Below are 27207 nucleotides of genomic sequence, written 5' to 3'. Positions count from 1 at the left end.
GGACAATACCTCTAGCCTCGTTCCCACTACAATCATGCACCGCAAAGCCCCAGCTCAGGCTGACAGGCCAGTAGCGCTGAGCATTCCAAGGGCCTCCCCTCCTCGCTCCCCTCTTCACTTCCTCCCATCCACCGGGGGACCAAGGAGTGAACACAGGCTAAGGAAGTCACACAACTCCCCCCAGTTCTACAACTCAGGGGCCAAAAGGCCCAGCCTGCCCACCCAGACAGGACAACCGGAAGGCAGACACACACCTGGCACTGCCCCGCCCCTGCCCACCCAGACAGGACAACCGGGAGGCAGACACACACCTGGCACTGCCCCGCCTCCGGATGATCTTGGTGCGGCTCTTCACTTTGTAAGCGGAAAGCGGTGTCTCCCCAAAGAGGGGCTTTAAGCTGCTGGAGCCCACCGCTGGCCTGTCCCCTGGGGGGGACCTAGATGGAGCCGGGGAGAGGTGGGAGGCATGGTCCTTGCTGCCAGCCTCTGACTGCCAACGGAAGGAGGAGGAAGAAGAGGCAGAGGGGCTGGAGGCCTTCCACTTGTACTTGCTGGGGCAGAGCCCGGGCTTAGAGGACGTGGCTGACCTCCTGGGCCTGGCCTCTGGGTCAGCTCTGGACTGCGGCTTCTCTGTCTTTCCAACACTGCCAGAGGGAGCCCTGCTCACATTCTCCACAGCTGCTCTGGGACTGAGCGCCCTCCGTGTGGCCCGGGGGCTCTTTGCTGAGGCGGCCACCCATCGGTAGTTGCTTTTCCGGAACTTGGTAGCTCGCCCAGACATCAGTGACGAGGCCTCGCCAGCCTGCCTGGCTCCCAAGGCTGGGGTGGCAGAGGCCACCACTGAGCCCAAGGGAGCCGGCTGACCTGGTTGACTGGCACTCTCTCTCTCCTCCTCGAGGGGCTGCGCAGCACCGCTAGCTGTAGGATGAAGGCTCGTCCTCCGACCCAGGGCCGTGGCCGCGCGTGTGGGCGGGCCAGAGGACGGGAAGCAAGCCTTGACAGCAATTGCGCTCTCACTGACCGTCCTCCGGGGCTCCGGGGGGCTGTCGCCCACTCTGCCCATGGACTTCACCACCCGGGGCTTGCCAGGCTCCTTCTGGCACACCAAGAGGGGGTCCTGTGCACTGCAGTGACCCCTGGTTCTTCCCGGCCTGGAGGGCTGCAACTGGCCACCAGGGGGCTCACCCTCGCCTTCCTGGGGTCTTGGGTCACCCCACTGGGTGTCCTCATAGTCTCCCAGGGAGCCCCGCTGGGCCCCTGGAGCACTGGTAGAGACAGACTTTGGTGGCGGTTTGATTTTGATGACCATGTTCTGATCTGGACTGAGCTGGACCTGTCTCTCGAGGACATACTGCTGGGGGCCAGGGTGCTGACTGCCCCCAAGCCCGAGGGGTGTCTGCACAGCAAGGTCACCAGCAGGGTCTGAGGAGCCCGGGGGCCGGTTCACAAGGGAGTACTTCTTGCGCCATGCAGGTCCCTGGTGTGAGGAGAAGCCCCTCCGGCTTGAACGAGGGTAGCGGGCAGCAAAGGCCCGGCCGCTGTGGTAAGCGGGTGGCTGCCACTGGGAAGCAGCTGAGGTGCCTGGGGCAGGGGCGTTGCCGTGGAGGTTTTTGTAGTCATCAATCAGACCTGAGAAGACAGTATCACAAGCTCAGTCAACCTGGGTGTAGATAAAAGTAACAATAATCAACTGCCCTGGGGGGGCATCAACTGGCAGAATCTCCCAGACCCCATCTCCTGGGCTCCTGCCAGCTTCAGAGGCACAGCCCCTGGGCCTGGGAATTACTGACAATTCAGCACCAACCCCGAGGCCTGTCATTTCCACCAGGCTACTCCACTTTGGCCCTTCTTCAACTCTATTTCTGCCTACTTCTCCTGGAAACGCAGCACTGGGGTATGACAGTCTTTGCATCTGGTCGGTCCACAATCCTCTGAGGAGAAGTATCATTCCACAGGCAGAGGCCCAGCCAGGCTCCAAGCTGTGATGCCTGGACAAGAAGGGACAAGTCTGCCACCGAGAACCTCCAGCTTGCCCACCGATGAGAATGCAGGACTGCACCTTGATAATCTCAGCAGAGTGTAACAGAACTGACACACTTGACAAGAGAAAAGGGAACACACGGCACACAGACCGCTAACGTGCGTCTCCCACAAAGGAGAGGCCTGACACCACCGCCGTGGGCTTTACGGAAGCTTCCCTGGAACAGAGGGCAGGTACACGGGCACCAGGAATCAGGCCCAAACCAGCAGGCAGCACTGTTAACTCCGCCCCCCACACGCACACGCAATTATTTTTAATCCTTAATTCGACTGACACGGGTCTAAAGTTCTGAAGTGGAAAGCGAAGGGCCGGGGAGTCGGCCTGGAATCCCAGAGGGCTGTGCCTGGACGAGGGAAGGGCTCGCGCAACGCGGCGGAGGGGGAGAAACGCCCCGAGCCGGCTGGGCCGCACTGGACCGGCCAGCGCCAGGCAGGGCGAGCGGAGCGCGTCGCCCCACCAGGCCGCCCCGCCCGCCAACCCCGAGGGTCCAGGCCGCCGCCGCCGCGCCCGCCCGGCCCACGACGCCCCCGAGCGGCCACAGCGACCGCGCCGGAGGGGGCCCGCACCAGGTGAAGGGGAAAAGAGGGCGCCGGCGTCCCGGCCACCGCCGACCCACCCTGCAGGAGGCGGATCTGCCGCCGCAGCTGCTCCTTTTCCTCCATCTCCCCAGTCCGCGACGCCCGGCCAGGCCCCCGCGACGTCATTGCTGTGCGACCGCGCCAGCGGGCGGGGCCGAACGGCGGGACGCGGGGAGCGGCGAGACTGCGCCGCTGGGGGCGCCGTCGCCCCGGCAACGCGGGCCCGCGCCTGCGCAGAGCGAGCGGTGACGTCATCGCTGAGCGCGGGGCGTCGCGGGAAGGGCTCCGCGGGCTGTCCCGAGCTCCCGGCCGCCCGGCCCCCGCGGCCTAGGGCTCCCGGGGCAAGTGGGCCGGTTCCCGGTTGCCCTGGACGCGGGAGGCGCCGCCGATGCCCATCCCGCGGCCGGCAGAGAGGACAGTCGGAGAGGCGTGGAGGCCTCTGAAGGCGGAAAGACTGGTTTATGGGAGGAAACAGGTGTTAAACTGTGCGATGTCACTCGCCTGTGCTCCTGTCATGGGTCACGCGATAACTCCTGTGGCTTCTTGTGGCTTGTTGGCTTCCAAGGTGAAAAGAATTTCAAATGCGCCAGGCAGAGATAAAGGCAGAGGTTTAAAGTAAAGTAAAGCAATGGAACTTTGACAAAAGGTGAAGCTCTCGGGTCTTAATCGGGGCTTAGGAATTTCCTGAGCCAGCCTATTTGCAGGGTTTTTTTGTTTGGTTTGGGGGCGATTTTTGGTGTTTTTGTTTGTTTGTTGTTTGTGTGTTGTGTTTTGTTTGCTGTACCGGGGATTGAACACAAGGGGCATTCTACCTCTGAACTAAACCCCCAGCCCTGGTTTTTATTTTTTATTTTGAAATAGGATCTCCCTAAATGGTGGAGGGCCTCACGAGTTGCTGAGGCCCCCGTGAACCTTCGGATCCTCCTGTCTCAGCCTCCCAAGTACTAGGATTATAAGTGTGCACCACCACACCTGGCTCCGTTATGTCTTCAAAGTTTGGTCCTGGCTCTGTTTCAGACTTTTTTTTTTTTTTTTTTTTTGGTGGTGGTGGTACTGGGGATGGAACCCTTCTACCTCCAGGCTACACTCCCAGATGATCCTGTCTCTGCCTCCCAAGCGTGCCCCACCATGCCCGGCTGTTTCAGATTTTAAAACCATATCTTACTTCCCTTCTCAAAGCATCTCCTTTCTACATAAAATTTTATTTTTTGTATTCTACCTCATCAGTCCCAGGCTGAGATAAGAGGATTTTCTTTTCTTTTTCTTTCTTTTTTTTTTTTTTTTTTTTTTTTTTTGCGGGTCTGGGGATGGAACCCAGAGTCTTTTGAACTCTGAGCTACACCCCCTGCCCAATTTTTTATTCTTTATTTTGAAACCGGGTCTCACTGAGTTGCGAAGGGCCTCACTAACTAGCTGAGGCTGTCCACAAACCGCAATCCTCCGGTCTCAGCCTCCCAAATGCTGGGATTACAAGCTGCGCCACCACACCCGGCAAGAGGATTTTCAAAATAAAGAATTTTTAAAAATAGGGCTGGGAGCTGGGTGTGGTGGTGCACGCTTGTAATCCCAGTACTTGGGAGGCTGAGACAAGAGAATTCAGGATTTGTGGACAGCCTCCACTAGTTTGTGAGGACCTGTTTCAACATAAATTTTTTTTAAATCGGGCTGGTGGTGTAGTTCGGAGATAGAATGCCCCTGGGTTCAATTCCCAGCACCACACCAAAAAAAAAAAAAAAAAAAAAAAAGGAGTGTAGCTCAGAGGTAAAATGTCCCTGAGTTAAATCCCCATTACTTGAGCCAGGCGTGGTGGCGCACGCTTGTAATCCCAGCATTCGGAGGCTGAGACAGGAGGATCTGGGTTCACAGACAGCCTCGGCTACTTAGTGAGGCCCTCTGCAACTCAGTGAGGCCCTGTTTCAAAATAAAAAATTTTTAAAAATAGGGCTGGAGGTGTAGTTTGGAGGAGAATGCCCCTGGGTTCCATCCCCAGTGCCAAAAAAAATAAAAATAAAAAATAAAAATAAATCCCCAGTACTGCAAAGAAAAAAAAAGTAGAGCCAATATGCCTCACTCAAAGGTAATGGATACCCATAACAATTTTAATGGTAGTGTGAATAAACATGATTAGCTAATATTCAAATATTTCACTTCAATTCGAAATTTTAAAAAATGGATACGGGCGTGGTGGCGTGTCGGGGCCCACTCGGCAGGACCGAGGTGGCACCCAGGCTTGTTGCCAGCATGGACTCAAGATGGCGCCTGGGCTTGCAGCCAAGTCACGAGGCTCACGAGGCTGGCGGTGCCCTGAGCCTGCGCAGTGAGCCCTATCAGGCGCCTTACGGATGATTAGTGACGCAGCGCCTCGTGCTACCACCTGCCCGCCCAGGAGAAGGTTAAAAAGCGCGCATGCCCTAGCGGGCGGGAGCTAAGAGGGTTGGTGGAGTGATGAGGGAGAGGATAGAAGACTGATGTTGTTTTTACCTGAGAGGGCGTTGAGAGAGCATTAAAGAGGAACGGGAACTGTATAAGAACCTGGGGTAATAAAACTGCTTGAGGAAGATCGTGTAAGAGTCGTCACTGCGACCGACAAGTGGTGGCCCGTACGGGGACCTTCGCTTTGATCAGAACCTCGGCAGTCCAGGGCAGCTGGCTGGTAAGTACTCCTTTGACTCCGAAAAGGGAGGAGGAGGCTCCGTTTACGGAGGGTTATTTTCCCCGATCAAAGGGGGCTCCATTAAGGAGGGCAGCTGGCTGGTAAGTACTCCTTTGACTCCGAAAAAGGAGGAGGAGGCTCCGTTTACGGAGGGTTATTTTCCCCGATCAAAGGGGGCTCCATTAAGGAGGATATTTTTTAGTGTAAGCAAGTTACCCCGATCAAAGGGGGCTCCATTAAGGAGGATATTTTTTAGTGTAAGCAAGTTACCCCGATCAAAGGGGGCTCCATTAAGGAGGATATTTTTTAGTGTAAGCAAGTTAGAGAATCGGGCTGGTCCTGATTCGACAAGATAGGAGTAAATAAGGCTCGCGGGTAAGCGAGGCTCGCGGATAAGCGAGGGACAGCGCTGTGAAGGTTCGCAGGTGTTGCGACGAAAAGGTCTAAGGTTGCTAAAGTGAAAGCAGCCATTTTAGAAAATTTGAAAGCGAAAGAGATTTCTAAGAAGGAAGAAGCTCTGTTAGAATTCATAGAAAAAATGAAACGCCCTAAACCTTCCGCTCCTCCCCCTCCCTCTCCTAATCCGCCACCATAGATGGAAGACACCTGAGGTTAGTTGGAAAAGGCGCCTAATGTGTAAAGGATAGGTCAGAAGATTAGTTCCTAACGTAAGAGTTGTAAACTGCTGCTCGGTACCGTAGAGATGAGTTGTTTTCTTTAAGATCTTTGGGGAATTATTTCTACTTTCCCTCTTCCTTTACCTTGGTTAATGATGGTTTAGGTTGTTTTATTGATACCTGTTTTCTGACTTTCTGCTATGCTTCTATGCACCCTTGGAGACTTTGGAATTTCTGCTCTTATTGCTGTAATTGTGGCCTCTGTGGCCGTGGCAGTTATTGCAGCCACTATGAATGCTCTATCCTCACATGTGGCTGCTGGCATGGCTCAGCAAGCTCAATTATCTGGACTATATGTATAACGTATGTGCAGTATCAGAATTTCTCCCATGCAGGCAATTTGTTTCGTCAATTAAGCAAGACGCTTCTAGGAACTTGGAGCCGTGAATTTGAACACACCATGATTGAGCTACGAGCGTCCATCGCTGCAATTAATCCTACCCGCGTAGAAGTCGCTGCAGTACAACAATGGATGGACTTGATACATGGAACATTGGGTTTTTTAAAAGACTGGGGTGGCATGGCGTTCTGGGCATTCTTGCTGGTGGTAGCATGATGTTTCATGGTTGGATATATCAGGCGAACTCGACAACGCACACTGCAACAACAGCGCATATTGGTGCAAGCTCTGGCAGCCCTTGAAGCTGGCTTATCTCCCCATGTACGGCTCAGTATGCTGGATCGGTAGTCAGTGACGGGTAAGATCGTCCCCGGGACCTTTCAACCTAAGACAGGGAAACAATCATGCTATTGTTCTCCCAATGACGGGTAAGAATGGTCCTTGAGGGTCGGCAACCTAAGACAGGCACGATCCCGAGCCTTATTTTAATAAAACAAAAAGGGAGATATGTCGGGGCCCACTCGGCAGGACCGAGGTGGCACCCAGGCTTGTTGCCAGCATGGACTCAAGATGGCGCCTGGGCTTGCAGCCAAGTCACGAGGCTCACGAGGCTGGCGGTGCCCTGAGCCTGCGCAGTGAGCCCTATCAGGCGCCTTACGGATGATTAGTGACGCAGCGCCTCGTGCTACCACCTGCCCGCCCAGGAGAAGGTTAAAAAGCGCGCATGCCCTAGCGGGCGGGAGCTAAGAGGGTTGGTGGAGTGATGAGGGAGAGGATAGAAGACTGATGTTGTTTTTACCTGAGAGGGCGTTGAGAGAGCATTAAAGAGGAACGGGAACTGTATAAGAACCTGGGGTAATAAAACTGCTTGAGGAAGATCGTGTAAGAGTCGTCACTGCGACCGACAGTGGCGCATGCTTGTAATCCCAGCATTCGGGAGGCTGAGACTCCGTGGTTCGCAGACAGCCTCAGCTACTTAGTGAGGCCCTCTGCAACTCAGTGAGAGCGGTTTCAAAATAAAGAATAAAAAATAGTGCAGGGGGTGTAGCTCGGAGGTCGAATGCCCCTGGGTTCCACCCCCAGACCTGCAAAAAAAAAAAAGGCTTTGTCCTCTATTTGAATTGATCTACTTATTATAAGGTATGCACTATTAGCGAATGTGTGAACAAAGACAAGACCTTGTTAATCTGTTGCATTTCAAGAGCCTGCTCAGCGTACCTAAAGCAGTGTGAGCAGTGAGAGCTGGCATCCCAGGACCTGCAGCTGTCCAGGATGAGGCCGACTTGACAAGGCCCTGTCGTTCTCCACGGCAAGAGCAGGAGGGTGTGAACAGAGCCATGTTGTGGCAACCTGTCTTCAAGAACGTAACACAAGCCTGGAGGGCAGTTTGTAATCCCAGCCGCAGTCCCCACGCTCCATAGGCTGAGACGGGAGGCTCACACAGGCTCGAAGCTAGCCCCAGCCACTTAGTGAGGCTCTGAGCAACTTAGTGTTTCCAAATAAAATAGAAAATAAGTCCGGGAGTATAGCCCGGAGGTAGAAAAGCCCCTGGGTTCCACCCCCAGCACCACAAAATAAATAAATAAAAAGGGCAGGGTGTGTGGCGTGCACTTGTAATTCTAGCACTTGGGAGGCTGAGACAGGAGGATCCTAGTTCTTGGACCGCCTCAGCTACTTAGTGAAGCTCTTTACAATTTAATGAGAACCAGTTTTAAAATAAAGAATAAAAGATGGAAGCTGGGCATGGTGGTGCACGCTTGTGATGCTGGGGATGGAACCCAGGGGCATTCTTACCTTCGAGCTACACCCCCAGCCCCGTATTGTTTTGTGGTAATGAGGATGGAACCTGTAGGCATTTTACCTCTAAGCTACACCCCCAGCCCTATTTTTTATTTTTATTTTTTGAAACAGGGCCTCACTAAGTAGCTGAGGCTGGCCACAAACTGCAATTCTCCTGTCTCAGCCTCCCAAGTACTGGGATTACAAACATGTGCCACCACACCCGGCTTATTTTTTTTTTTAATTTGAAATAATGTCTTGCTAAATTGAAAACAGGGTTTCATTAAATTGATGAGGTTCTTACTAAATTCCCGAGGCTGGCCTTGAACCCATGGTCCTCCTGCTTCAGCCTCCCAGGTACTGGGATGACAGGTGTGCGCCACTGCACCCAGCTAGGGCACTTTGCTAGACGCTGTTACTGCCAAAATGCAGGCATTGCTTTGGGAGCGGGCGTGTTTGTTATGGGGAGGGGTCTGCGGCTTGCCTGGGACGGAGCCCGCGTTGAAGACTGGGACTGTGAGAGTCAAACCATTTGTACCCTCATGACCCGCAAGAGTCCGGCGACCCCCACCCGAGCCCCGTCAAGGAAGGGAGACTGATTGCAACCTAAACACAGCAAGAGCTGCTAAAGACTGGTGTGCTGTTCCTTTGACATGGGAAAGTGTGTTTTGTGATACTTGAGTTTTTAAGGGCAAAAGGGAGATAGATATTCAGGTAAGCTGCTTGGGTTTGACGGGACTTGGCATCAGCTGGCTCCTGCAGGTGCCTTATCCGTGCACACAGCCCTGTTTTAAAATAAAAATAGAGCTGTGATGCAGCTTAGAGGTAGAATGCCCCTGGGTTCAATCCTTAGTACCACAAAAAATTAAAATAAAAACTCGGGTGTGGTCGCACTCGCTTGTAGTCCCTGCATTTGGGAGGCTGAGCCAAGAGGATCATGGTTCGAGAACAAGCTACTTAGTGAGGCCCTTTGAAACTCAATGGGCGCGCTTGGGAGGCTGAGACAGGAGTATCACACGGGTTCGAAGCCAGCCTCAGCTATTTAGTGAGGCTTTCAGCAACTGAGTGAGACCCTGTTTCCAAATAAAATATTAAAAAAAAAAAAGTCTGGGAGTATAGTCCCGAGGCAGAAAGCCTCTGGGTTCCACCCCCAGTACCACCACCAAAAAAAAAAAAAAAGAAACTCAATGAGACCCTGCTTCAAAATAAAAGAATAAAAAATAGGGCTGAAGGTGTAGCTCAAAGGTAGAATACCCCTGGTTTTCGTTCCTAGTACCACAAAAAAAAGAAAAAAGTAAATTTTTAAAAATCTACTTTAAGCCAGGCATGGTGGCGCACACTTGTAATCCCAGCATTCGGGAGACTGAGACTGGAGGATCTCGGGTTTGTATACAGCCTCAGCTACTTAGTGAGGCCCTCTGCAACTCAGTGAAACGAGGTTTCAAAATAAAGAATAAAAAATAGGGCAGGGGGGTGTAGCTCGGAGGTCGAATGCCCCTGGATTCCATCCCCACACCCACAAAAAAAATTTACTTTAAAAAAATAAATTTTAAAAAATAAAAAAGGGTGTGGCTCAGAGGTAGAATGATCCTGGATAAATCCCCAGTACAAAAAAAAAAAAAAAAAAAAAGTGGGGACTTCTGGGAAGATGGCGACCGAGAAAAGCGGGGCTTAAGAGTCCCGCTAACAACCAATCTCCATTACCACAAAAAGATGCGCCTTTCATAGCCAGAAAACACCATCACCAGAAAAACAAAAAAACCACCAGGCTCCAGAGAGAAAGCGGACTGAGAACAGAGCTCAGGGCCACAGAGGAGACACACGCGCCCGAGGACGCGGCAGCAGCGCCATACTGCCGGCGGCAGCGGCGAACTCAACGGACGGCTACAGCAAGCCGAGGTGAGCCGATGCGGAACAGCCAGGCGGGATCTTTCGGCGCAGACAGCATTTAAAGCTCCCAGTGGCTGAGCTCAGCACACGCTGCAGGGAATCAGAGTGGAAATCAAAACCAGAGAAGAAAAAATACGCCAGCCTCATGGCCGAGGGCGTGGCAGAGGCGCCATATTGCCACCGGCGGCGGCAGCAGCAGTGAATTCACCGAGTCCAGTACAGCTACATCTACGTACTCAAGAACAGTGAGTCAAATTGCGGGCCACAGAGGAGAAATCCCAGTATTGTGCCTCCTGGGACTTGACCCAGTGAGGGAGTGGTGGTGGCAGAGATATCACACCATAGGAGAGCGTGCAACCTGGCACCCCCCATAGTTTAAAGCAGCCTCTATCGACTCCCTGGGTCGGAGACTCTGTGATACAACCCAGTAAAGGAGTAGTGGGGTCTGAGATAATACAGACTCGAGATCCAGAGCACCTTAAGTGAAGCCATAGTGACCCAAGGGAAGAACCCAGAGAAGGCACAAACCTCCGAAATCATGGGAAAGAGGAATAACACTGGAGTAATGAATGTGCACAACCCCACAACATCAGAACCTGATAAAATAGAAAATCAGAGATTTCTAGAAGATCAAATCAGGAAAATAACTGTAGAAATAATAGAGGTGCTTCGAAAAGAACTCAGAGAGAGCCAAAAAGAGATAAAGGATGCAATTAATGAAGTAAAGGCCTCAATTCAAAGCACAAACAACCGATTAGAACACATGGAGAACAGAATCTCGCTCTTAGAAGATGAGCAATCCAAAAATGAATGCATAGTTTCTAATCTAGAAAAAGATATCCAACAGCAGGAATCTGACATTGAAGAAATATGGGCCCATCTTAAGAGAGCTAACCTAAGAATAATTGGAATAGAGGAGGGAAAAGAAAGTGATACCAAAGGGATCAACAATCTCTTCAAGGAAGTAATAGCAGAAAATTTTCCAAATATAGAGCAAGAGGTTGATACACAGATCCAGGAAACTTATAGAACTCCCTTTAGACAGGATCCGAGAAGAGGATCCCCACGCCATATAATTGTCAAAATGACCAATGTGGAAGCCAAGCAGAGAATCTTAAAGGCAACAAAAACAAAGGGCCAACTGACATTCAGAGGCAAACCAATTAGAATCACTCCAGACTTCCCAAACCAAGTCATGAGAGCCAGAAGGGCTTGGAGTAACATATTCCAAACTCTGAAAGAAAACAACTTCCAGCCAAAAATTTCCTATCCAGCAAAACTTTCTATCAAATTAAATGGAGAAATACGAAGCTTCCATGACAAACAGAAACTGAAGGAATTTATGTCTTCAAAACCAGCGCTAGAGAAAATACTCAAAGAGATTAACTACAAAGAAGAAATAGGTAACACACACCAGAACCAGAGAAACAAGAGTTTCCATCCAACAGACAACTAAGATTGGTTATCTGTGGAGATTCATTATTTATGTTAGTCTTTTACCTATCTCTAAATTGTATTGTTTGCCTTTATTGTTGTTAATTTTTAGGATTTCTAGTTGGAATATTAATATACCTTCAGATATAGCATTTGGAAATATTTTATCCAATTCTATTAGTAACTTTTAACTCTGTTTACATTGTCTTTGGATATACAATATTTTCTTTTATTTTTTAGGGAGTTTGTATATTCTTCTGTTGCCTGTGCCATTGAAATCATATCCAAGAAATCACTGCCAATTTCAATGTTGTGAGGTTTTATGACCCAGATTTTCTCCTAAATGTTTATAGTCTTAAGATTTATATTTAGGTCTTTTATCTAGTTTGAGTTAATACTTGTATGTGGGATTAGGTAAGGGTCCAATTTTATTCTTTTCCATGTAATTATTATTTTTCAACAATATTTAGTTAAAAGATTATTATTTCCACCACCAAATCTTCGTGGAAACCTTGTCAAAAATAACTTGACAATATAGGGAAGAAGTTAGCTCTAGGCTTGTATTTAACTCCAATGGTCTATATATCTGCCTTTAGAACAGTACTACACTGTTTCAATTATTGTAGCTTTATATGGTTTGAAATCAGAAAATATATATCTGCTAGCTTTGTTCTTTTTCAAGATCGTTTTGGGTATCTAGAATTCATATTCCATATTAGGATAGATTTTTTTTCTGAAAAATAAATATATAAATATATGATAGTTTCACCTAAAAAAACAGAAAAAAAATATGCTCTGGTAAGAAAGAAAGCAAAAAGAAATATTGAAATGTTATCTTTAAATCATCAAACGCTTGGTATCAGACAAATGAAACTGTTATGTGAGATTATCATTTTTAATTTTGGATAAATTGCTATAATACTAGATGTCAACCACTAAGCCAAGCATGGGAAGGAGGGATGGGGAGAGAATGGGGTGGGGATCGGGTGGGGGCTGACTGGGCGATGTGTGCATGTATGTCTACAAAAGTTTGTATCCCACTATGATGTATGAATATAGTGCACCAATAAAATAAAATTTTTAAAAAAAAGGAAAAAAAAAAAAAAAAAAAAAAGTAACCCAGACCCAGGAGGGGCGAATCAGTCCGCAAAAAACTAAGTTAATTAGTTAATTGAAAAATAAGCTAGGCATGGTGGCACATGCTTTTAATCCCAGTATTTGGAAGGGTGAGACAGGAGGACCCCAGGTTCGTGGCCAGCCTCGGCTACTTAGTGAGGTCCTCTGCAATTTAGTGAAACCCTGTTTTAAAATAAATAAAAATAATAAAAATAGAATCAGTCCCAGCTGGGGTGATCACAGCAAGGCTCTGTGTCCCCTCGACCCCTGAGAAAAGCCAGGGCAGGGACCCCAAAAGGGGACAGGTTGGAGAGGTGTACCGAAGGGGCGTCAGGAGGCGCCGGCCCCGGGGGGAGGTGAGCCCCGGCGGACGCTCCCGCGCCCTTCCCGCGGCGCGACGGACCCCACGCGGGCCGGTCCCCCTACGTGGCCCCCGGAGGCGAAGGGCGGGCACCGAGGGGCGGGCCAGCGAGGAGGGCGGCACCGGCGCCGCGGGGACAGCCGCCCGCCCCGCCCCGCCGCAGCTGCGCCGTGAGGCCTCCGCGCAGGCCCCGCCCACACACGGCCCCGCCCCGCCGCAGCTGCGCCGTGAGGCCTCCGCGCAGGCCCCGCCCACACACGGCCCCGCCCCGCCGCAGCTGCGCAGTGAGGCCTCCGCGCAGGCCCCGCCCCGCCGCAGCTGCGCAGTGAGGCCTCCGCGCAGGCCCCGCCCACACACGGCCCCGCCCAGGCCAGCTGCCGGGAAGGGCTCGTTTCTCCGGGCTCTGGATTGCGGTCCAGACTCCTCCAGGGCGACCTCACCCGCCTGTGGGACCTGGGCCGGAAGAGTCCTACGCACACCTGCCGTTCTCGACCTCGCGAGAATAGGCCCCCCAGCCTGTGAATGGGGGCCGGGAGAGAGTGGAGGGGTGCGGGCCTGCCCCCCACACCTTCCTTCCGCCTTTCCTCATTTCCTGGGTTATTACTAAAGAACTGAAATTATAGCCAGGCGTGGTGGCACATGCTTGTAATCCCAGCATTCCGGAGGCTGAGACAGGAGGATCGCGGTTTGCCGGCAGCCTCAGCAACTTAGGCCCTTGCAACTCAGTGAGACCCTGATTCCAAATAAAGACTAAGAAATAGGGCATTACAGCTTCCAGCCCTGCTGTGTTACAATCAACATAACAAAGTTCTATGATGGGAGGGGCACGTCTGTAATCCTAGAATTTGGTAGGCTAAAGCAGAAGGATTCCAGGATGGACCTCAGCAATATAGTGAAACCCTGTTTCAAAACAAAAAATAAACTAGGCCTAGGGGTATAGCTCAGAGGTGGAATTCCCCTGGGCTCAATCCCCAACACCATACAAAAAGGTCTACCATGTCCTTGAGGGACCCCTCCCCAAAGAAAAACCTCAGGGAACAGGTACTGCTGCCTCTCTATAAAGAGCCAGGCAGGCTGGGGGCATGCACCTGCAACCCAAGTTCATGGGACGCTGAGACAAGGGTCACAGGTTCATAGCCAACATCAGCAATGTAGTGAGACCCTCCACAATTTAGTGAGATTGCAAAATTTTAAAAAGGGCGAGGGGGAGGCCGGGCGTGGTGGCGCACACTTGTCATCCCCGCGCTTGGGAGGCAGAGACAGGAGGATCCCGCAGGTTCGAAGCCAGCCGCGCGCGCTGGCTTAGGAGACCCTGTTTCCAAATAAAAATGTAAAAATAGGTCTGGGAGTGTAGCCCGGAGGTAGAAGGGCTTCCAGGAACCCCAGTACCACCAAAAAAAAAAAAAGGGCGAGGGGTGAAGCTCAGACGTGGAATGTCCCTGGGTTCAATCCCCAGTTCACGTACATGCATGCGTGCACACACACCAAACACACACAGACACAGGCCAGGCATGGTGGCACATGCTGTAATCCCAGAACTTGGGAAGCTGAACAGGAGGATTACAGGTTCAAGGCCAGTCTTGACAACCGAGTGAGGCCTTCAGCAATTTAATAAGACCCTCTTTCAAAATAAAAAATAAACCGGGCGTGGTGGCGCACGCTTGTAATCCCTGCACTTGGGAGGCAGAGACAGGAGGATCACACAGGTTCGAAGCCAGCTGTGCTGACTCAAGAGACCCTGTTTTCAAATAAAAAAGTATAAAAATAGGTCTGGGAGCGTAGCCTAGAGGTAGAAGGGTTTCCAGGAACTCCAGTACCACCAAAAATAAATAAATAAAATAAAATTTAAATTAAAAAAAAAAGCCAGGCATGGTGGCATGTGCTTATAAACCCAACATTTGGGAGGCTGAGACAGGAGGATTTCAGGTTCAAGGCCAGTCTTGACAACCTAGTAAGGCCTTCAGCAATTTAATGAGACCCTCTCTAGGAGATAGAAAGGAAATAGGCAGATAGGGAAAAAGCCTTGGTAGAAAAAAGTTAATTTCCTGAGTTTCCTGAGGGGCGACAAATGCCTGAAATTCCAAAAGCTCAGGAGATAAGAAGGCCAGAGCTTCACAAAGCCATCCTGAGTTTCCTAAGGAGACCCTTCAAAGGACTTGCAAATGTCCTATGCAAATTCTCCTTGGAATCTCAAAGTCACCCTAACCACAAACGGACTTGCAAGTTGTCAGGCATTGGCCAGTCAGATGGCAAAAGCTGGGGACTTCCCGCTCAGGACCCCCTCCCCTTTTGGGGAGCTGTTCTTTCTCTCTCTCTCGCTCTCTCGCTCACATGTCAGGTTGTGTTGGTCCTGAGAGAAGGCAGAGTGCATCTGAGGGCACGTGGCTCGGGCGACTCTTGAGTAGTGACCTGAAGGCCTCTGCTGGACATCATAGCTGACCAGGCCCCTAGGGGTGATCTGTACCTCTTTTCTGGCAGATCGTGTGGACTCTGGGAGAAAGTAGTTTGCAACTGACGGGCACTTGGCTCGGGCAACACTCGGGTAGTGACTCTGAAGGCAGCTACTGGACCCTGGAGTTCCGACCTTCTGGCAGATCGCGTGGACTCTGGAAGAAAGCAGCCTGCTCCTGAAGGCAATTTGGCTTGGGCTACTCTCAAGTATTGTCCTGAAGTCAGCTGCTGGACCCAGAGTTCCAGCCCCTTTGGGGGTGTTCAGTCACCCTTGCCCCATTCCCTGCTGCTTCCAATAAACCTTTTACTCCCCTTCCTGAGGTCTGCGGGTGTCATTCTTCGCTCTCCGTAGACAAGAACTCGCCGGGGTTTTCTCGCAAGAAACCCCCGTTTCAGCATGTGCTTGTAAACCCAACATTTGGGAGGCTGAGACAGGAGGATCACAGTTCACAGACAGCCTCAGCTAGTTAGTGAGGCCCTCCACAACATAGTGAGACCCTATTTCAAAATAAAGAATAAAAAATAGGGCAGGGGGTGTGGCTGGGAGGTAGAGGCCCCTGGATTCAACACCCCCCCACACACACACACACTCATACACAAATGAGTTGCAGACTTTTTGGGGGGAATCTCAGGCCCTGCCAGCCAGGTGGAGCAGGAGGTTGGGTGGGCTCCAGAATGTCTGAGGGTGTTATGCCAGTCTGTTATCTGCCAGTGACCACCAGGAGCCGATCCGATGCAAGAAGCAAGAGGGTTTTTTTCAAGCTCAAGCCTGGACTCCCCACGTGCACCAACACAGTGGTCAAGGAGAAGAGCACTTTGCCCCTCAAGAACAAAGTTTTTATCCCCTAAGAAACCGTCCTTCCCACCAATACACTTGAAAGGTTTGGAGAGTCCCCTTGGCGCATAGATACACGCGGAGATCCATAATCGGTATTACAGATGTCTTTATTCGTGGGAGATCGCTCCCTCTCGGGCTCGGGCTCCTCTCCGAACTCTCTTCTGAACTCTCTTCTTCCTGACTGGGAGGCATGGTCCCCTCCTGGAATCACAGAGCTCCACCTCCTAGTTTCCGGCCCCGCCCCCTGTGGGGCAGGGGCGACTCGAACCTTTCAACACTGATTGGTTATTTTAAAACAAACATCTGCTGTCGCCAACCCCCAATGACTTATCTTTCCCACCTTGGGAAGGGGTGGTCACCAAGGAAGTACTGGCCATATTAGGTGGCCTTTAAGTTGATTGGTCTGGCCTGCAGTACCAAGCTTATCTTAGGAATGTTCAGGATGGGTGGGGGTCTCCTACTCCATGCAGAGTGACCTTGCCCTGAATACCTGCAAATTCCAGACCTAGATATACTTGACACTTGATTGGTTGTTGCTGGGGGTAGATCAGATTAGCGCAGTGAGCAGCTTCTTTCCAGGAAATAGGGCAAAGGTTTCAGGGGAACAGGAACTTAGGCCTACTCTACTTAAAGCTTTATTTATTTTTATCTTTTTGGTGGTACTGGGGCTGGAACCCAGGGGCTTTCTACCTCCGGGCTACACTCCCAGACCTTTTTTATATTTTATTTGGAAACAGGGTCTCACTAAGTTGCTGAGAGCCTCACTAAGTAGCTGAGGCTGGCTTCGAACCCATGCAATTCTCCTGTCTCAGCCTCCCAAGCATAGGGATTACAAGTGTGCACCACCACGCCCGGCTTCTACTAAAAGCTTTAACTGGAGCCTGTCATGGCATCTCTTTGGTCCTTCAAGGGACCAGGAGGCAGCACCTGGTAGAGGAGGAGGGAAAGGAAGGGTGCCACGCTCCAGGCTGCCATTGTGCTCCTGCCGTGGGTACCCCAGTGTGACACAGGCTGAGCTGCAGGGGCTGGCTGGTCATCCCCCTTACCTTCCAGGGCCTTGACCCTGCTGGGACAGAGCAGAGTGGAGCAGCCCCCAGCACAAGCGGCCTCCCAGGGTGTCTTCACCATGGAGACTGCCAGGACAGCGCCATGTGTGGGCCGGCTTGCTCAGCAACAAGCCGCTTCCATCCCTGGGGCTGCAGTGTGGGTGAGCTTCTTGCCTGTGGGACCCAGAAGGAGGCCTGTCCTGAGATGAAACCGTAGAGTCACCTGGCCAGTGAAACAGGTCCCCAAAGAGCTGGAGGCAGCGCTGGAGGGGTCTGTCTCTGTTCCTGCTGTGACCAGGCCTGGCCCTCAGTCTGGAATGGACCAAGTTACATCAGAATGAGTGCCGGGGTCCAGCCCTGGCAAGAGTCGAGGCTCCTGTGTTGGTGAGAGGAGAGTCCAGGTCGAGTGAGAGAAGGCGCTGTCACACGAGACCAGCTGCAAGCTTCTCCAGCCTCTCTCTCACTTCTTTCCTTACTTCTTACTTCTCTGCTTTCAGGATTTGTTACAATCTTTATAGTCATGCAAGCAGGAACTTCAAGGACAGAAAAAGTTTTTTACAGCCTTCAGGGCAGGTGCCAGACATTTAAAGAATCATAGAAAACGTGCTTTGTCTCATCGCAAGGCCGACTTGAACCTAATCTTATACAGTGGCCCAACTAAGGTCAGTTTGAACTTAATCTTTGGCCCAAACTTTATCCTTGGGAAAAAAATCTTTGCTGCCTGAGTCTCTCACAAGCCGCTGCCCACCAGTTTTAGTTATAATGCTTATACATAAAATTCCAATTATACATACTGATCCACATAATCCTAAAATAATTTTATGAAGAAAGGAATGCTAGACATACATCATGGGGACCTACGCCGTTGCTGTCCCCTGACCGAGCTTTCTCAGGTCTGCATGAGGTGCTGTGGCACATGAGCCAGGGGCGGGGCATAAAGCAACGGTGTGCCTCGGCGGGCCACGGCGACCCAGGCAGTGGGTGCTAAGGATCCTGTGAGCAGCTTGTGTATTATCACTGGGCTCTACTTTATTTTTATTTATTTATTTATTTATTTATTTATTTATTTATTTATTGCTGTACTGGAGATGGAACCTAGGGGCATTCTACCTTTCAGCTATATCCTCAGAACTTTTTATTCTTTTTTTTTGTTGTTGTTATTGTGTTTTTTTTTGAGGGGTTGCAGGACTGAGGGTGGAACTCAGGGGCATTCAATCTCCAAGCTATACCTCCAAGCTACACCCCCTACCCTAGTTTTTATTCTTTAAGTTTTTGTTTGTTTTATTTTTGTATGTGTGTTACTGGGGGTGGAACCCAGGGGCTTTCTACCTCCAGGCTATACTCTCAGACCTATTTTCTATTTTATTTTGAAACACATTCTCATTAAGTTGCTGAGAGCCTCACTAAGTAGCTGAGGCTGGCTTCGAACCTGTGTGATCCTCCTGTCTCAGATTCCCAAGTGCAGGGATTACAAGCGTGTGCCACCACCTCCGGCTAACCTAAGCCTTTCTTAAAACTAGGCCCCAAGCCAGGCATGGTGATACATGCTTGTAATCCCAGTATGTGGATTGCTGAGGCAGGTTCATAGCAACTCAGTGAGACCCTGTTTCAAAATAAAGAATAAAAAATAGGGCTGGGGGTGCAGCTTGGAGGTAGAATGCTCCTGGGTTCCATCCCCAGTACTGCAAAATAAAGAATAAAAAATAGGGCTAGAAAGCTGGGTGTGGTAGCACACAGTAATCCCAGTACTCGGGAGGCTGAGACAGGAGGATCGTGGTTAGCACACAGCCTCAGCTACTTAGTGAGGGCCTTTGCAACTCAGTGAGACCCTGTTTCAAAATAAAGAATAAGACCCATGGTGGCGCACGCTTGTAATTCCAGCATTCGGGAGGCTGAGACCAGAGGATCACGGTTCGCGGACAGCCTCAGCTACTTAGTGAGGCCCTCCGCAACTCAGTGAGACCCAGTTTCAAAATAAAGAATAAAAAATATGGCACGGGGTGTAGCTGGGAGGTCAAATGCCCCTAGGTTCCATCCCCAGACCTGCAAAAAGAAGGAGGAGGAGGAGGAGGAGGAGGAGGAGGAGGAGGAGGAGGAGGAGGAGGAGAAGGAGAAGAAAGGAACCTCAAAGCCTCAAAGCCGGGCGTGGTGGCGCACGCTTATAATCCCAGCATTCAGGAGGCTGAGACCAGAGGATCGCGGTTCTTGAACAGCCTCAGCTACTTAATGAGGCCCTCTGTAACTCAGTGAGACCGTTTCAAAATAAAGAACAAAAAATAGGGCAGAGGGTGTAGCTCAGAGGTAGAATGTCCCTTGGTTCCATCCCCAGACCCGCAAAAAAAAAAAAAAAAAAAAAAAAAGAAAGAAAGAAAGAAAGAAAGAAAGAAAGAAAGAAAGAAAAAAGAAAAGAAAAAAGAAACCTCAAGCCAGGCGTGGTGACACATTTGGGAGGCTGAGACAGGAGGATAACAGTTTGTAGACAGCCTTGCCTACTACTCAGGGAGGCCATTTGTAACTCAGTGAGACTGTTTCAAAATAAAGAATAAAATATAGAAGCCTGGTCTGGAGTGTAGTCCAGAGGTAGAAGGGTTCCACCCCCAGTACCACAAAAAAAAAAAAAAAATATATATATATATATATATATATATATATATATATATATATATACACACACACACACACACACGCATATGTGTGTATGTGTGTGTGTGTATGTGTGTGTGTGTGTGTGTATGTGGAGACTGAGACAGGAGGATTGTAGATTCTTGGCCAGCCTTAGCAACTCAGTGAAGCTCTCAACTTAGTGAGATTCTGTTTCAAAATAAAAAAAAATATAATAGGGCTAGAAGTGTAGCTCAGAGATAGAATGCGTCTGGATTCAATCCCCAGCGCCCCGGACTCCCTGGCCAGCCGGCGCTCGGCTCCCGTGTTGCACTTTGCGTAGGGTGATGAGCTCATGGTTTTCATGTCCCTGGTGACTAACGATGATTAGCAAGTCATCATGCCCTTGCTGTCTACTGCTTTGTTTACATATGCATTCATTTATTTTGGTACTAGGGATTGAACCTCAGGATATTCTGCCTCAGTTACTGGCCCTTCTTTGGTTTTTTATTTCATTTTGAAACAGGGTCTGAGTCACCTGCAGCGGCCTCTAACCTGCCAGCCTCCTGTTTCAGCCTCCCACGTACTGGGATTATAGGCAGGCCCCATCCTGTCTATTTAAACATCTTGATTTTTAGAGGAACTTCCTTCAGAACCTTTACTGTGGCCCCAGATTTCTTAAGAAAGAAACAACCACAAAGCGCGGCTTCGTTTACAACAGGCTGCCAGAAGGCAGCCCCCGCACAGCCCTGCAGGCTCCCAGGAGGAGGGGGTCGGGGCGGGCTCACAGGCGGTTCCGGGAACCCTGGGCCCTGTGTCAGGCAGCAGTTTCACTTTTGGGTCCGGAGCCTCCAGGACGCGAGCTCTCTTGGCACGCACGGGCTGAGCAAGTTCGAGACCCTGACCTGCAGGGAAGGTGTGGCTTTGCTTCAGCACCCAGGGCCAGGTGAGCTGCGCCCCCACCCTCGATTGCGCGCCGCCCCTCCCGGTGCTGGGGAGCTTCAGGGCGGGCCAGCCGCCAGCGGCAGGGTGGGGATGGGGCCCTCCCGGAAGCCCTGTGGAGAGGAGAGGGGAAGGCTGCCCGCTGGCCCGCACTGGGGCCAGCCTCAGGGTTTGGGCTCCGCTCCAGGATCGAGGCCCCTTGCTGCCCTGTGGCCCCCATGCCTTCCTGCCCCACCCTCCAGCTTCAGCTGGCGCTGGGGCCCTCGGGCGGGGCCTGCTTCTCCGTGCCAGCCAGGCCTTTCTTGCTCCTGACTCCCGCAGCCTCAGCCCTGGACAGGTGGCTTATGAGCCTTGGGCACAGACAAGGCCCAGAAGACACAGCCGGGCCCCTGGCTGGCCTGGCCATCCACACCTGTGCCAAGGCTAGAGGCTTCCTCCCCATCCCTCCAGCCCTCCATCACTGGCAGCCCTAAACCATGCTGGGCTGACAAGGCTTTGAGGCCCTCAGCAGGTGCCCAGGGGCTGCCCCCAGCACTAGAGCCCCGGGTGGCTGCAGAACATGGTGTGGATGGCCTAAGCTGGAGAGCCGAGGTGCACACTGTCTCTGGGTTAAGTAGTGGCCAGGAGCAGGGGCTTTCTGCCGGCCACGACAGACATCCCTGGTCTAGCAGGCAGGGCCACTCTGGAGTAGGGACTGACACACTGGCCCTCCTCAGAAGCATGCCGTCAGCCTTCGAGGGGGTGGTTCGGAGCGTGGTCCGGGAGCTGGACCACAGCGGGGAGCTCACCCCAGTGCACAGCCTCCGGAACTCCAGCAGCTTCCGACCCTACTGCCTGCTGAGCAGGAAGCCGCGCAGCTCCTGGTTCTGGAACCCGCGGTACAGCTGTGTCAACCTGTCGATCAGGGACATCCTGGCGCCTGACGCCCCGGAACCAGGTACACCCCCAGGGCCAGCTGGAGCAAAGGAGTGGGCCCAGCCCCTCCAGCTGCGGCCCTCTGCTCTGGTTCCAAGGGGGGACCTCTGCAAAGCTCCCCCTGCCCTGGGGGCAGGACAGGGCAGTAGCCTGTGGGCAGGGCCTCAGGTCTGGTCTTGCTTCAGATCTGCAGCGTGGCGGCCCTTTCCACTTCTCTGATATGGTGGACGGGCAGCTTCAGGGCAGCATGGAGTTGGCATCCCCAGGACAAGGGAGGATCTCCGGTGGGGCCATGGTGTCTGGCAGTTCCAGTGCCTCCATGAACGTGTGCACCCTGCGCGTGGACCCAAGCATCTGGGAGACCATGCAGAAGGAGAGGTGAGCCCCGGAGGGTGCGAGGGCCCGTGGCCCCATACAGCCACGACCTTCTTGGGAAGGCCACCGGGTCCCGGGAACCAGGAGGGGCCCAGCTGCGCTTATGGCACAGAGCAGGGAAGTCCAAGAGGCAAGACAGCACCGCGGCCGCGCTGATTGTCTGGGAAGGAGCTGTGCAGGTCCCCTGGGGCTCAGCCGCCAGGACTATATCTTCAGGTCCCTGGTGTCCAAGCAGGGTCCAGGGCTGTGGGGCTCAGACTGAGCCTCAAGGTGCTCTGAAAAAGGGATGAGCCAGGCGTGGTGGTGCACGCTTGTAATTCGGGAGGCTGAGACAGGAGGATCGCGGTTCGCAGACAGCTTCAGCTACTTAGTGAGGCCCTTCACAACTCAGTAAGACCCTGTTTCAAAATAAAGAATAAAAAATAGCTCGAAGGTAGAATGCCCCTGGGTTCCATCCCTAGACCCACAAAAGAAAGGAAGGAAGGAAGAAAGGAAAAGGAAATGAAACGGATGGGCCTGTGGTGGAGAGTAGAGGATGGAGGACGCCTCCAGGGGTCAGTGTCCACCTCTCCCAGATGGAGCTTGTCCCTCTTTCCCACACCTGCCAAGCCACTGTTGGGAGCCTCCGGAGAGGATGGCCGTGGCTGGCATCCTCAGGTCCAGGTGCCAGTGCCACCCCACCCACCTCTGGGCAGGGGGAGGGAAGCCAGTCTGTGGCGGGCACACCCTGTGAGCTTCCTGCAGGTGCCTGCGGAAGCCGGAGCCCAAGATCCTGCAGCAGCTGCGGAGCCGCAGGGACAATGTATACGTGGTGACAGAGGTGCTGCAGACGCAGGAGACGGTGAAGGTCACCCGGACCTCCAAGCAGGAGGGCTCGGGCCAGTTTGCACTGCCTGGAACCATGTGTTTGCAGGTGCGTGGCCAGTCCCGGCGGCAGGCAGGCAGCAGCAGGAACAGCTCACAGCCCTACACTCGGCCAGCCAGCCAGGCCGCCCCAGCCCAGGCCATGGCCAGCAGCATGCCCGTCACTAGCACCCAGCCCACACCTGTGCCCCTCGGCTGTGCCCAGACCCAACCCTCACCCTGTATCCATCCCTCAGGGTGAGAGCCAGGGCCACCTGAGTCAGAGGAAAACCGTCACCATCCCTGCAGGCAGCATCCTTGCGTTCAGGGTGGCCCAGCTGGTCATTGATGCTGACTGGGGTGAGCTAAGCTGTGGTGCCTGGGCCTGGGGCAGAGGGGCAGGAGGGCTAGCTGGCCTGGGAGGGCTACCGGCTGGCCAGGGCCTGGGCTGCACGGCTCCTCGCCTGGCCTCACTGGATGGGGACCCTGTGGGGGAGGGAATGCTGACCTGCTTCCCCCTGTCTGCCAGACATCCTCCTCCTCCCAGAGGAGAAACAGAGGACCTTCCCGCTGCCCTCCACGGGTGAGGCCCGAGGACCCCTGCCCCTCCTGTCCCAGGGAAACGAGGCCATCTGTGGCCATCAAGGCCTTCTTGCTCAGCCTCCTGCGGGGGCCCCCTGCCCACCACCCCACACACGGCGGATAGTCAGGTGACACCAGGCCTGCGTGGCCTCCTACCGTGCACCATGGCCTGGGCTGCCCATATTGGGGGGCAGGGCTGGAGGGCCCAGGGAGGCCGCACACCCCTCTGGCTCGGGCCCCACCCTGGCACTCAGCAGCCCTGCCCCCCTCCCCGCATCATGCCTCTGTCCAGACCCCCAGGTGTCCAGCAACTCAGACAGCCTTGACCTCTTCTCTCTGCTGCGGTCCCTCGGTGATCGCTTCAAGAACCTCTCAGGTCTGCACCCTCTGGAAGCCGTGGGACCCCATGGGCTTTCCTCCCGCCCCCCCCCCCGGTCAGCCCTTCTCAACTGGGGCTGTCCAGAGCTCTGCGGGCACCGGGCAATGCCAGCCCTCTGTCCCCACAGATGGGATACCTGAAGAGCGGGAGGTCACTGAAGACTTCCAGGGCCTGCGGGCAGAGGTAGAGGCAGGCTCCAAGGAACTAGAGTGCCTGGAGGCCGGGCTGAGGCGGCAGCTGCTGGGGGCCCTGGGGCAGGTCCTGCGGGACCAGGCGGCCCTGCACGCCCTAGAGGCCTCACTGCGTGGGGCTGCAAGGGGAGGGTGGGGCCTGTGCTGCAGCGGGCACGCGGAGCCTCTGGGGGGCTCCGCAGGTGCTGTCCTCGACTGCCTGGTGCTCCCCTCCCATGTGCTGGTGCCAGAACTTGCCGCCCCTGTCTTCTACCTGCTGGGGGCACTGACCGGTGAGTGACCACTGGGGAGGTAGGTATGGGACTGGAGGGAGGAGCCAGCGTCCCTGCTGGGCTCAAGAGAAGCCCCCTCAGCCCAGGTCTCTCCCCAGTACTGAGTGAGACGCAGTGCGAGCTGCTGGCTGAGGTGCTGGAGGCGGGGGCCCTGTCGGGGCAGCTCACGCTGGTGAGAGGGTGCAGCGGGTAGGGGCAGGCACCGCCCGCCCTGGGGCTCAGGCTCCCCAAGCACCACCTCCTACCCTGACCCGCAGGTGGAGCAGCTCCTGCAGCAGAGCACCCCGTGGCGGGAGCGGGTCGCTGTATCCTGGCCCCCCGGGCTCCTTGGGAGCAGCTGGGGAGAGGAGGTGCCAGCCTGGGCCTTGCTGGAAGAATGTGGCCTGAAGCTGCAAGTGGGCGCGCCCCAGGTGTGCTGGGAGCCCCAGGCCCGGGGCATCACGTGTGCACTCTACGCCTCCCTGGCTCTGCTGTCCAAACTGAGCCAGGCCCCCTGCTAGCCTGCGAGCCGTGCGCTGTGTGCCCATCTCCACCACAGCTCGTCAATAAATGAGATGCACAAAGGAAAGGGTGGGCACTGAGTCCTTGCAGGGCCCTGGCCAGCAGGGTGGGTAGGGGTGGGGCTGGAGGGCGGGCCACTGCAGGTGCCTCCTAGCCTCTCGCTCCTGCCGCACCAGGAGACTGAGGCGCGCTCACCCTGGACTTGAACCTAGGCACACGCCTGCCTCCGGCATGCTTGCCTGCCTGTGAAGATGGGCAAAGCGGAGGAGGTGAGGTAGATGGCCGGCCTGTACCAGGAACAGAAGGCTCCTTTGCCTCAGGCAACAGGGTGGTAGCAGAACTGGCTGCAGGGGTGCAGCCGCAGACAGACTCGGAGGAGCAAGGGGTGACCTGTCCTGAAGAAGTGCCTTCGACCTGTTCCCAGATCCATTAGCTCAGAGGGCGGCGTCTCTGTAGACAGGAGGCTCCCCGGCCCTGCGCTGCAGGTCCCTAGGAAGTCAACAGGCCTCAGAGCACAGGGGTTCACCCCTGCAAGGATGAGGGGCCTGCAGCCCCATGCCCAGGAAGAGACGGGCATGATGATGTAGCCAGGGCGTTACGGCCGCCCCTGGGAGGGAGTGTGCGGGCCAGGAGGTGTGTCTTTATCTAGTGGGTGCCCCAGTCCACCGAGTGTGCAGTCCAGCCTCACTAAGCTTGGTGAGGGGTAGAGGAAGCTGCGGCGTCCCCTTCGGCCCCAGCACATGATTAGCAACTAGAAGGAGAAGGGGAGGTAGGTTCTGCCGTGGCCGGGGCATTAGACACCCAAGAAAGCTGGACAGTGAGATTAATATTGAAACCCAAGTATCGAGCCGGGCATGGTGGCTCACGCTCATAATCCCTGAGCTTGGGAGGCTGAGACAGGAGGATGGCACAGGTTCGAAGCCAGCCTCCGCTACTTAGGTTCTCAGCAACTTAGTGAGACCCTGTTTCTAAATAAAATATAAAATAGATCTGTGAGTGTACCTTAGAGGTAATGTGACTGCCCTGGACTTCTCTGCTAGAATTCCAGGGAATCTGCCGGTAGCCAGCGATTCGGCCCCTCTGTGGCCATGCCGTAGCTCCAGGAACCCTGGGTTCCATCCCAGTACCACCAAAAGAAAATAAACTCAAGTATCTGAGGTCTGAGTTACAGAAACCTCCTAGAATCAGCTTCCACACGTGATGAAGCAGCTCCGCTATCTTGAGGCCCATGGACCTTTGAAAGCCGTCTTTCAGATGGCTTGAAAACAAAACCATGAAGCCGGGCGTGGTGGCGCACGCTTGTAGTCCCCGCGCTTGGGGGGCTGAGACAGGAGGATCGCACAGGTTGGAAGCCAGCCTCAGCTGGTTTAAGAGACCCTGTTTCCAAATATATAAAAAAATAGGTCTGGGAGTGTAGCCCGGAGGTAAAAGGCCTCTGGGTTCCATCCCCAGTACCACCACCAAAAACAAGAAAACAAAACAAAAACATGACCAATGGGCTGAGGACAGCCCATGTCGAGAAGGGGCTGAACAGCGGAAATCCCAGCACCGCCCCTGAGGCCCCAGGACCCTCAAGGCCAGGCCACAGCAAGGTCCTGCCAGCCTCGCTGAGCCCCATTTGGAAGGTCCAGCTGGTCTCTGGATATGGGGCCGCTGGTGAGGCGTTCAGTGACAGGCCCACCTGAGTGCAGTCCAACACCGGAACAAGACTGGCTGCCCCAGAGGCTTGGCCTTGTGGAAAGGAGGTGCGTGTGGCAGGGTCCAGCGCCCAGCACTCAGCTGGGAGAATGACAGGGGCTTTGTGCAGGGGCAGGTTGACCTGGAGCTACGGCATGGCCACAGAGGGGCCGTATTGCTGGCTACCTGCAGCTTTCCTGGAATTCCGGCAGAGAAGTCCAGGGCAGTCATGCTCAGAGGCCGTGCCTGCTTTACGTGAACCCCACACCCTGGCAGGAGTGCAGCTCGCTGCCAGCCACCAGGCCGGGGCCAGGCAGGCCGGGCAGGCACCACAGAGCCACACAGGCCTAGGGAAATAGACAGACTGCCTGCCAGCAGCCAGGGCATTCGGCCTCTGAGCTACACCCCAGCTCTATTTTTATTATTATTATTACCATTTATATTATTAGTGTCACTAGGCATCGAACCCAGAGGCATTTTCCCTCCAAGCTAAACCCTCAACCCAATTTTATTTATTTGGAAATAGGATCTCACTAAGTTAGAGGACCTCGCCAAGTTGTCAAGGCTGGCTTCGAACCTGTGATCCTCCTGTATCAGCCTCCCAAGTACTGGGATTACAAGTGTGCACCACCCAGATTTTGTTATTATTTTTTTTCAGTACTGGGGGATGAAACCCAGGGGCTTTCTACCTCTAAGCTACACCCCCAGCCCTATTTTTCATTCTT

General features: G+C 53.4%; 2 protein-coding genes across 3 annotated transcripts in view; one reads left to right on the top strand and one right to left on the bottom strand.

Moving 5' to 3' along the window:
* The window catches only part of ZC3H3 (zinc finger CCCH-type containing 3), a gene marked incomplete at both ends in the record, with an annotated part of 90366 nt that extends 87621 nt beyond the window's left edge, over positions 1-2745 (bottom strand). For both annotated transcript variants that reach the window (XM_080693830.1, XM_080693831.1), the window contains 2 exons: positions 312-1629; positions 2658-2745. In XM_080693830.1, coding sequence (XP_080549956.1) covers positions 312-1629; positions 2658-2745 — 1406 coding nt within the window. The remainder of the gene's footprint in view (positions 1-311; positions 1630-2657) is intronic.
* An 18722-nt stretch (positions 2746-21467) lies between these two features.
* Positions 21468-24804, top strand: GSDMD (gasdermin D; the record flags this gene model as incomplete). Its single annotated transcript, XM_080694144.1, has 9 exons — positions 21468-21684; positions 21848-22040; positions 22782-22950; positions 23138-23240; positions 23410-23463; positions 23755-23838; positions 23969-24304; positions 24403-24476; positions 24562-24804. 9 exons carry the CDS (start codon positions 21468-21470, stop codon positions 24802-24804), a joined length of 1473 nt encoding a protein of 490 aa, XP_080550270.1.
* Positions 24805-27207: the final 2403 nt, after the last annotated feature.

This window comes from Muscardinus avellanarius (assembly GCF_963383645.1).
Source record: "Muscardinus avellanarius genome assembly, chromosome: 4".
Taxonomy (NCBI): domain Eukaryota; kingdom Metazoa; phylum Chordata; class Mammalia; order Rodentia; family Gliridae; genus Muscardinus; species Muscardinus avellanarius.
Note: the sequence above shows the minus strand (reverse complement) of the source record. Positions and strands in the feature narration are given on the sequence as shown.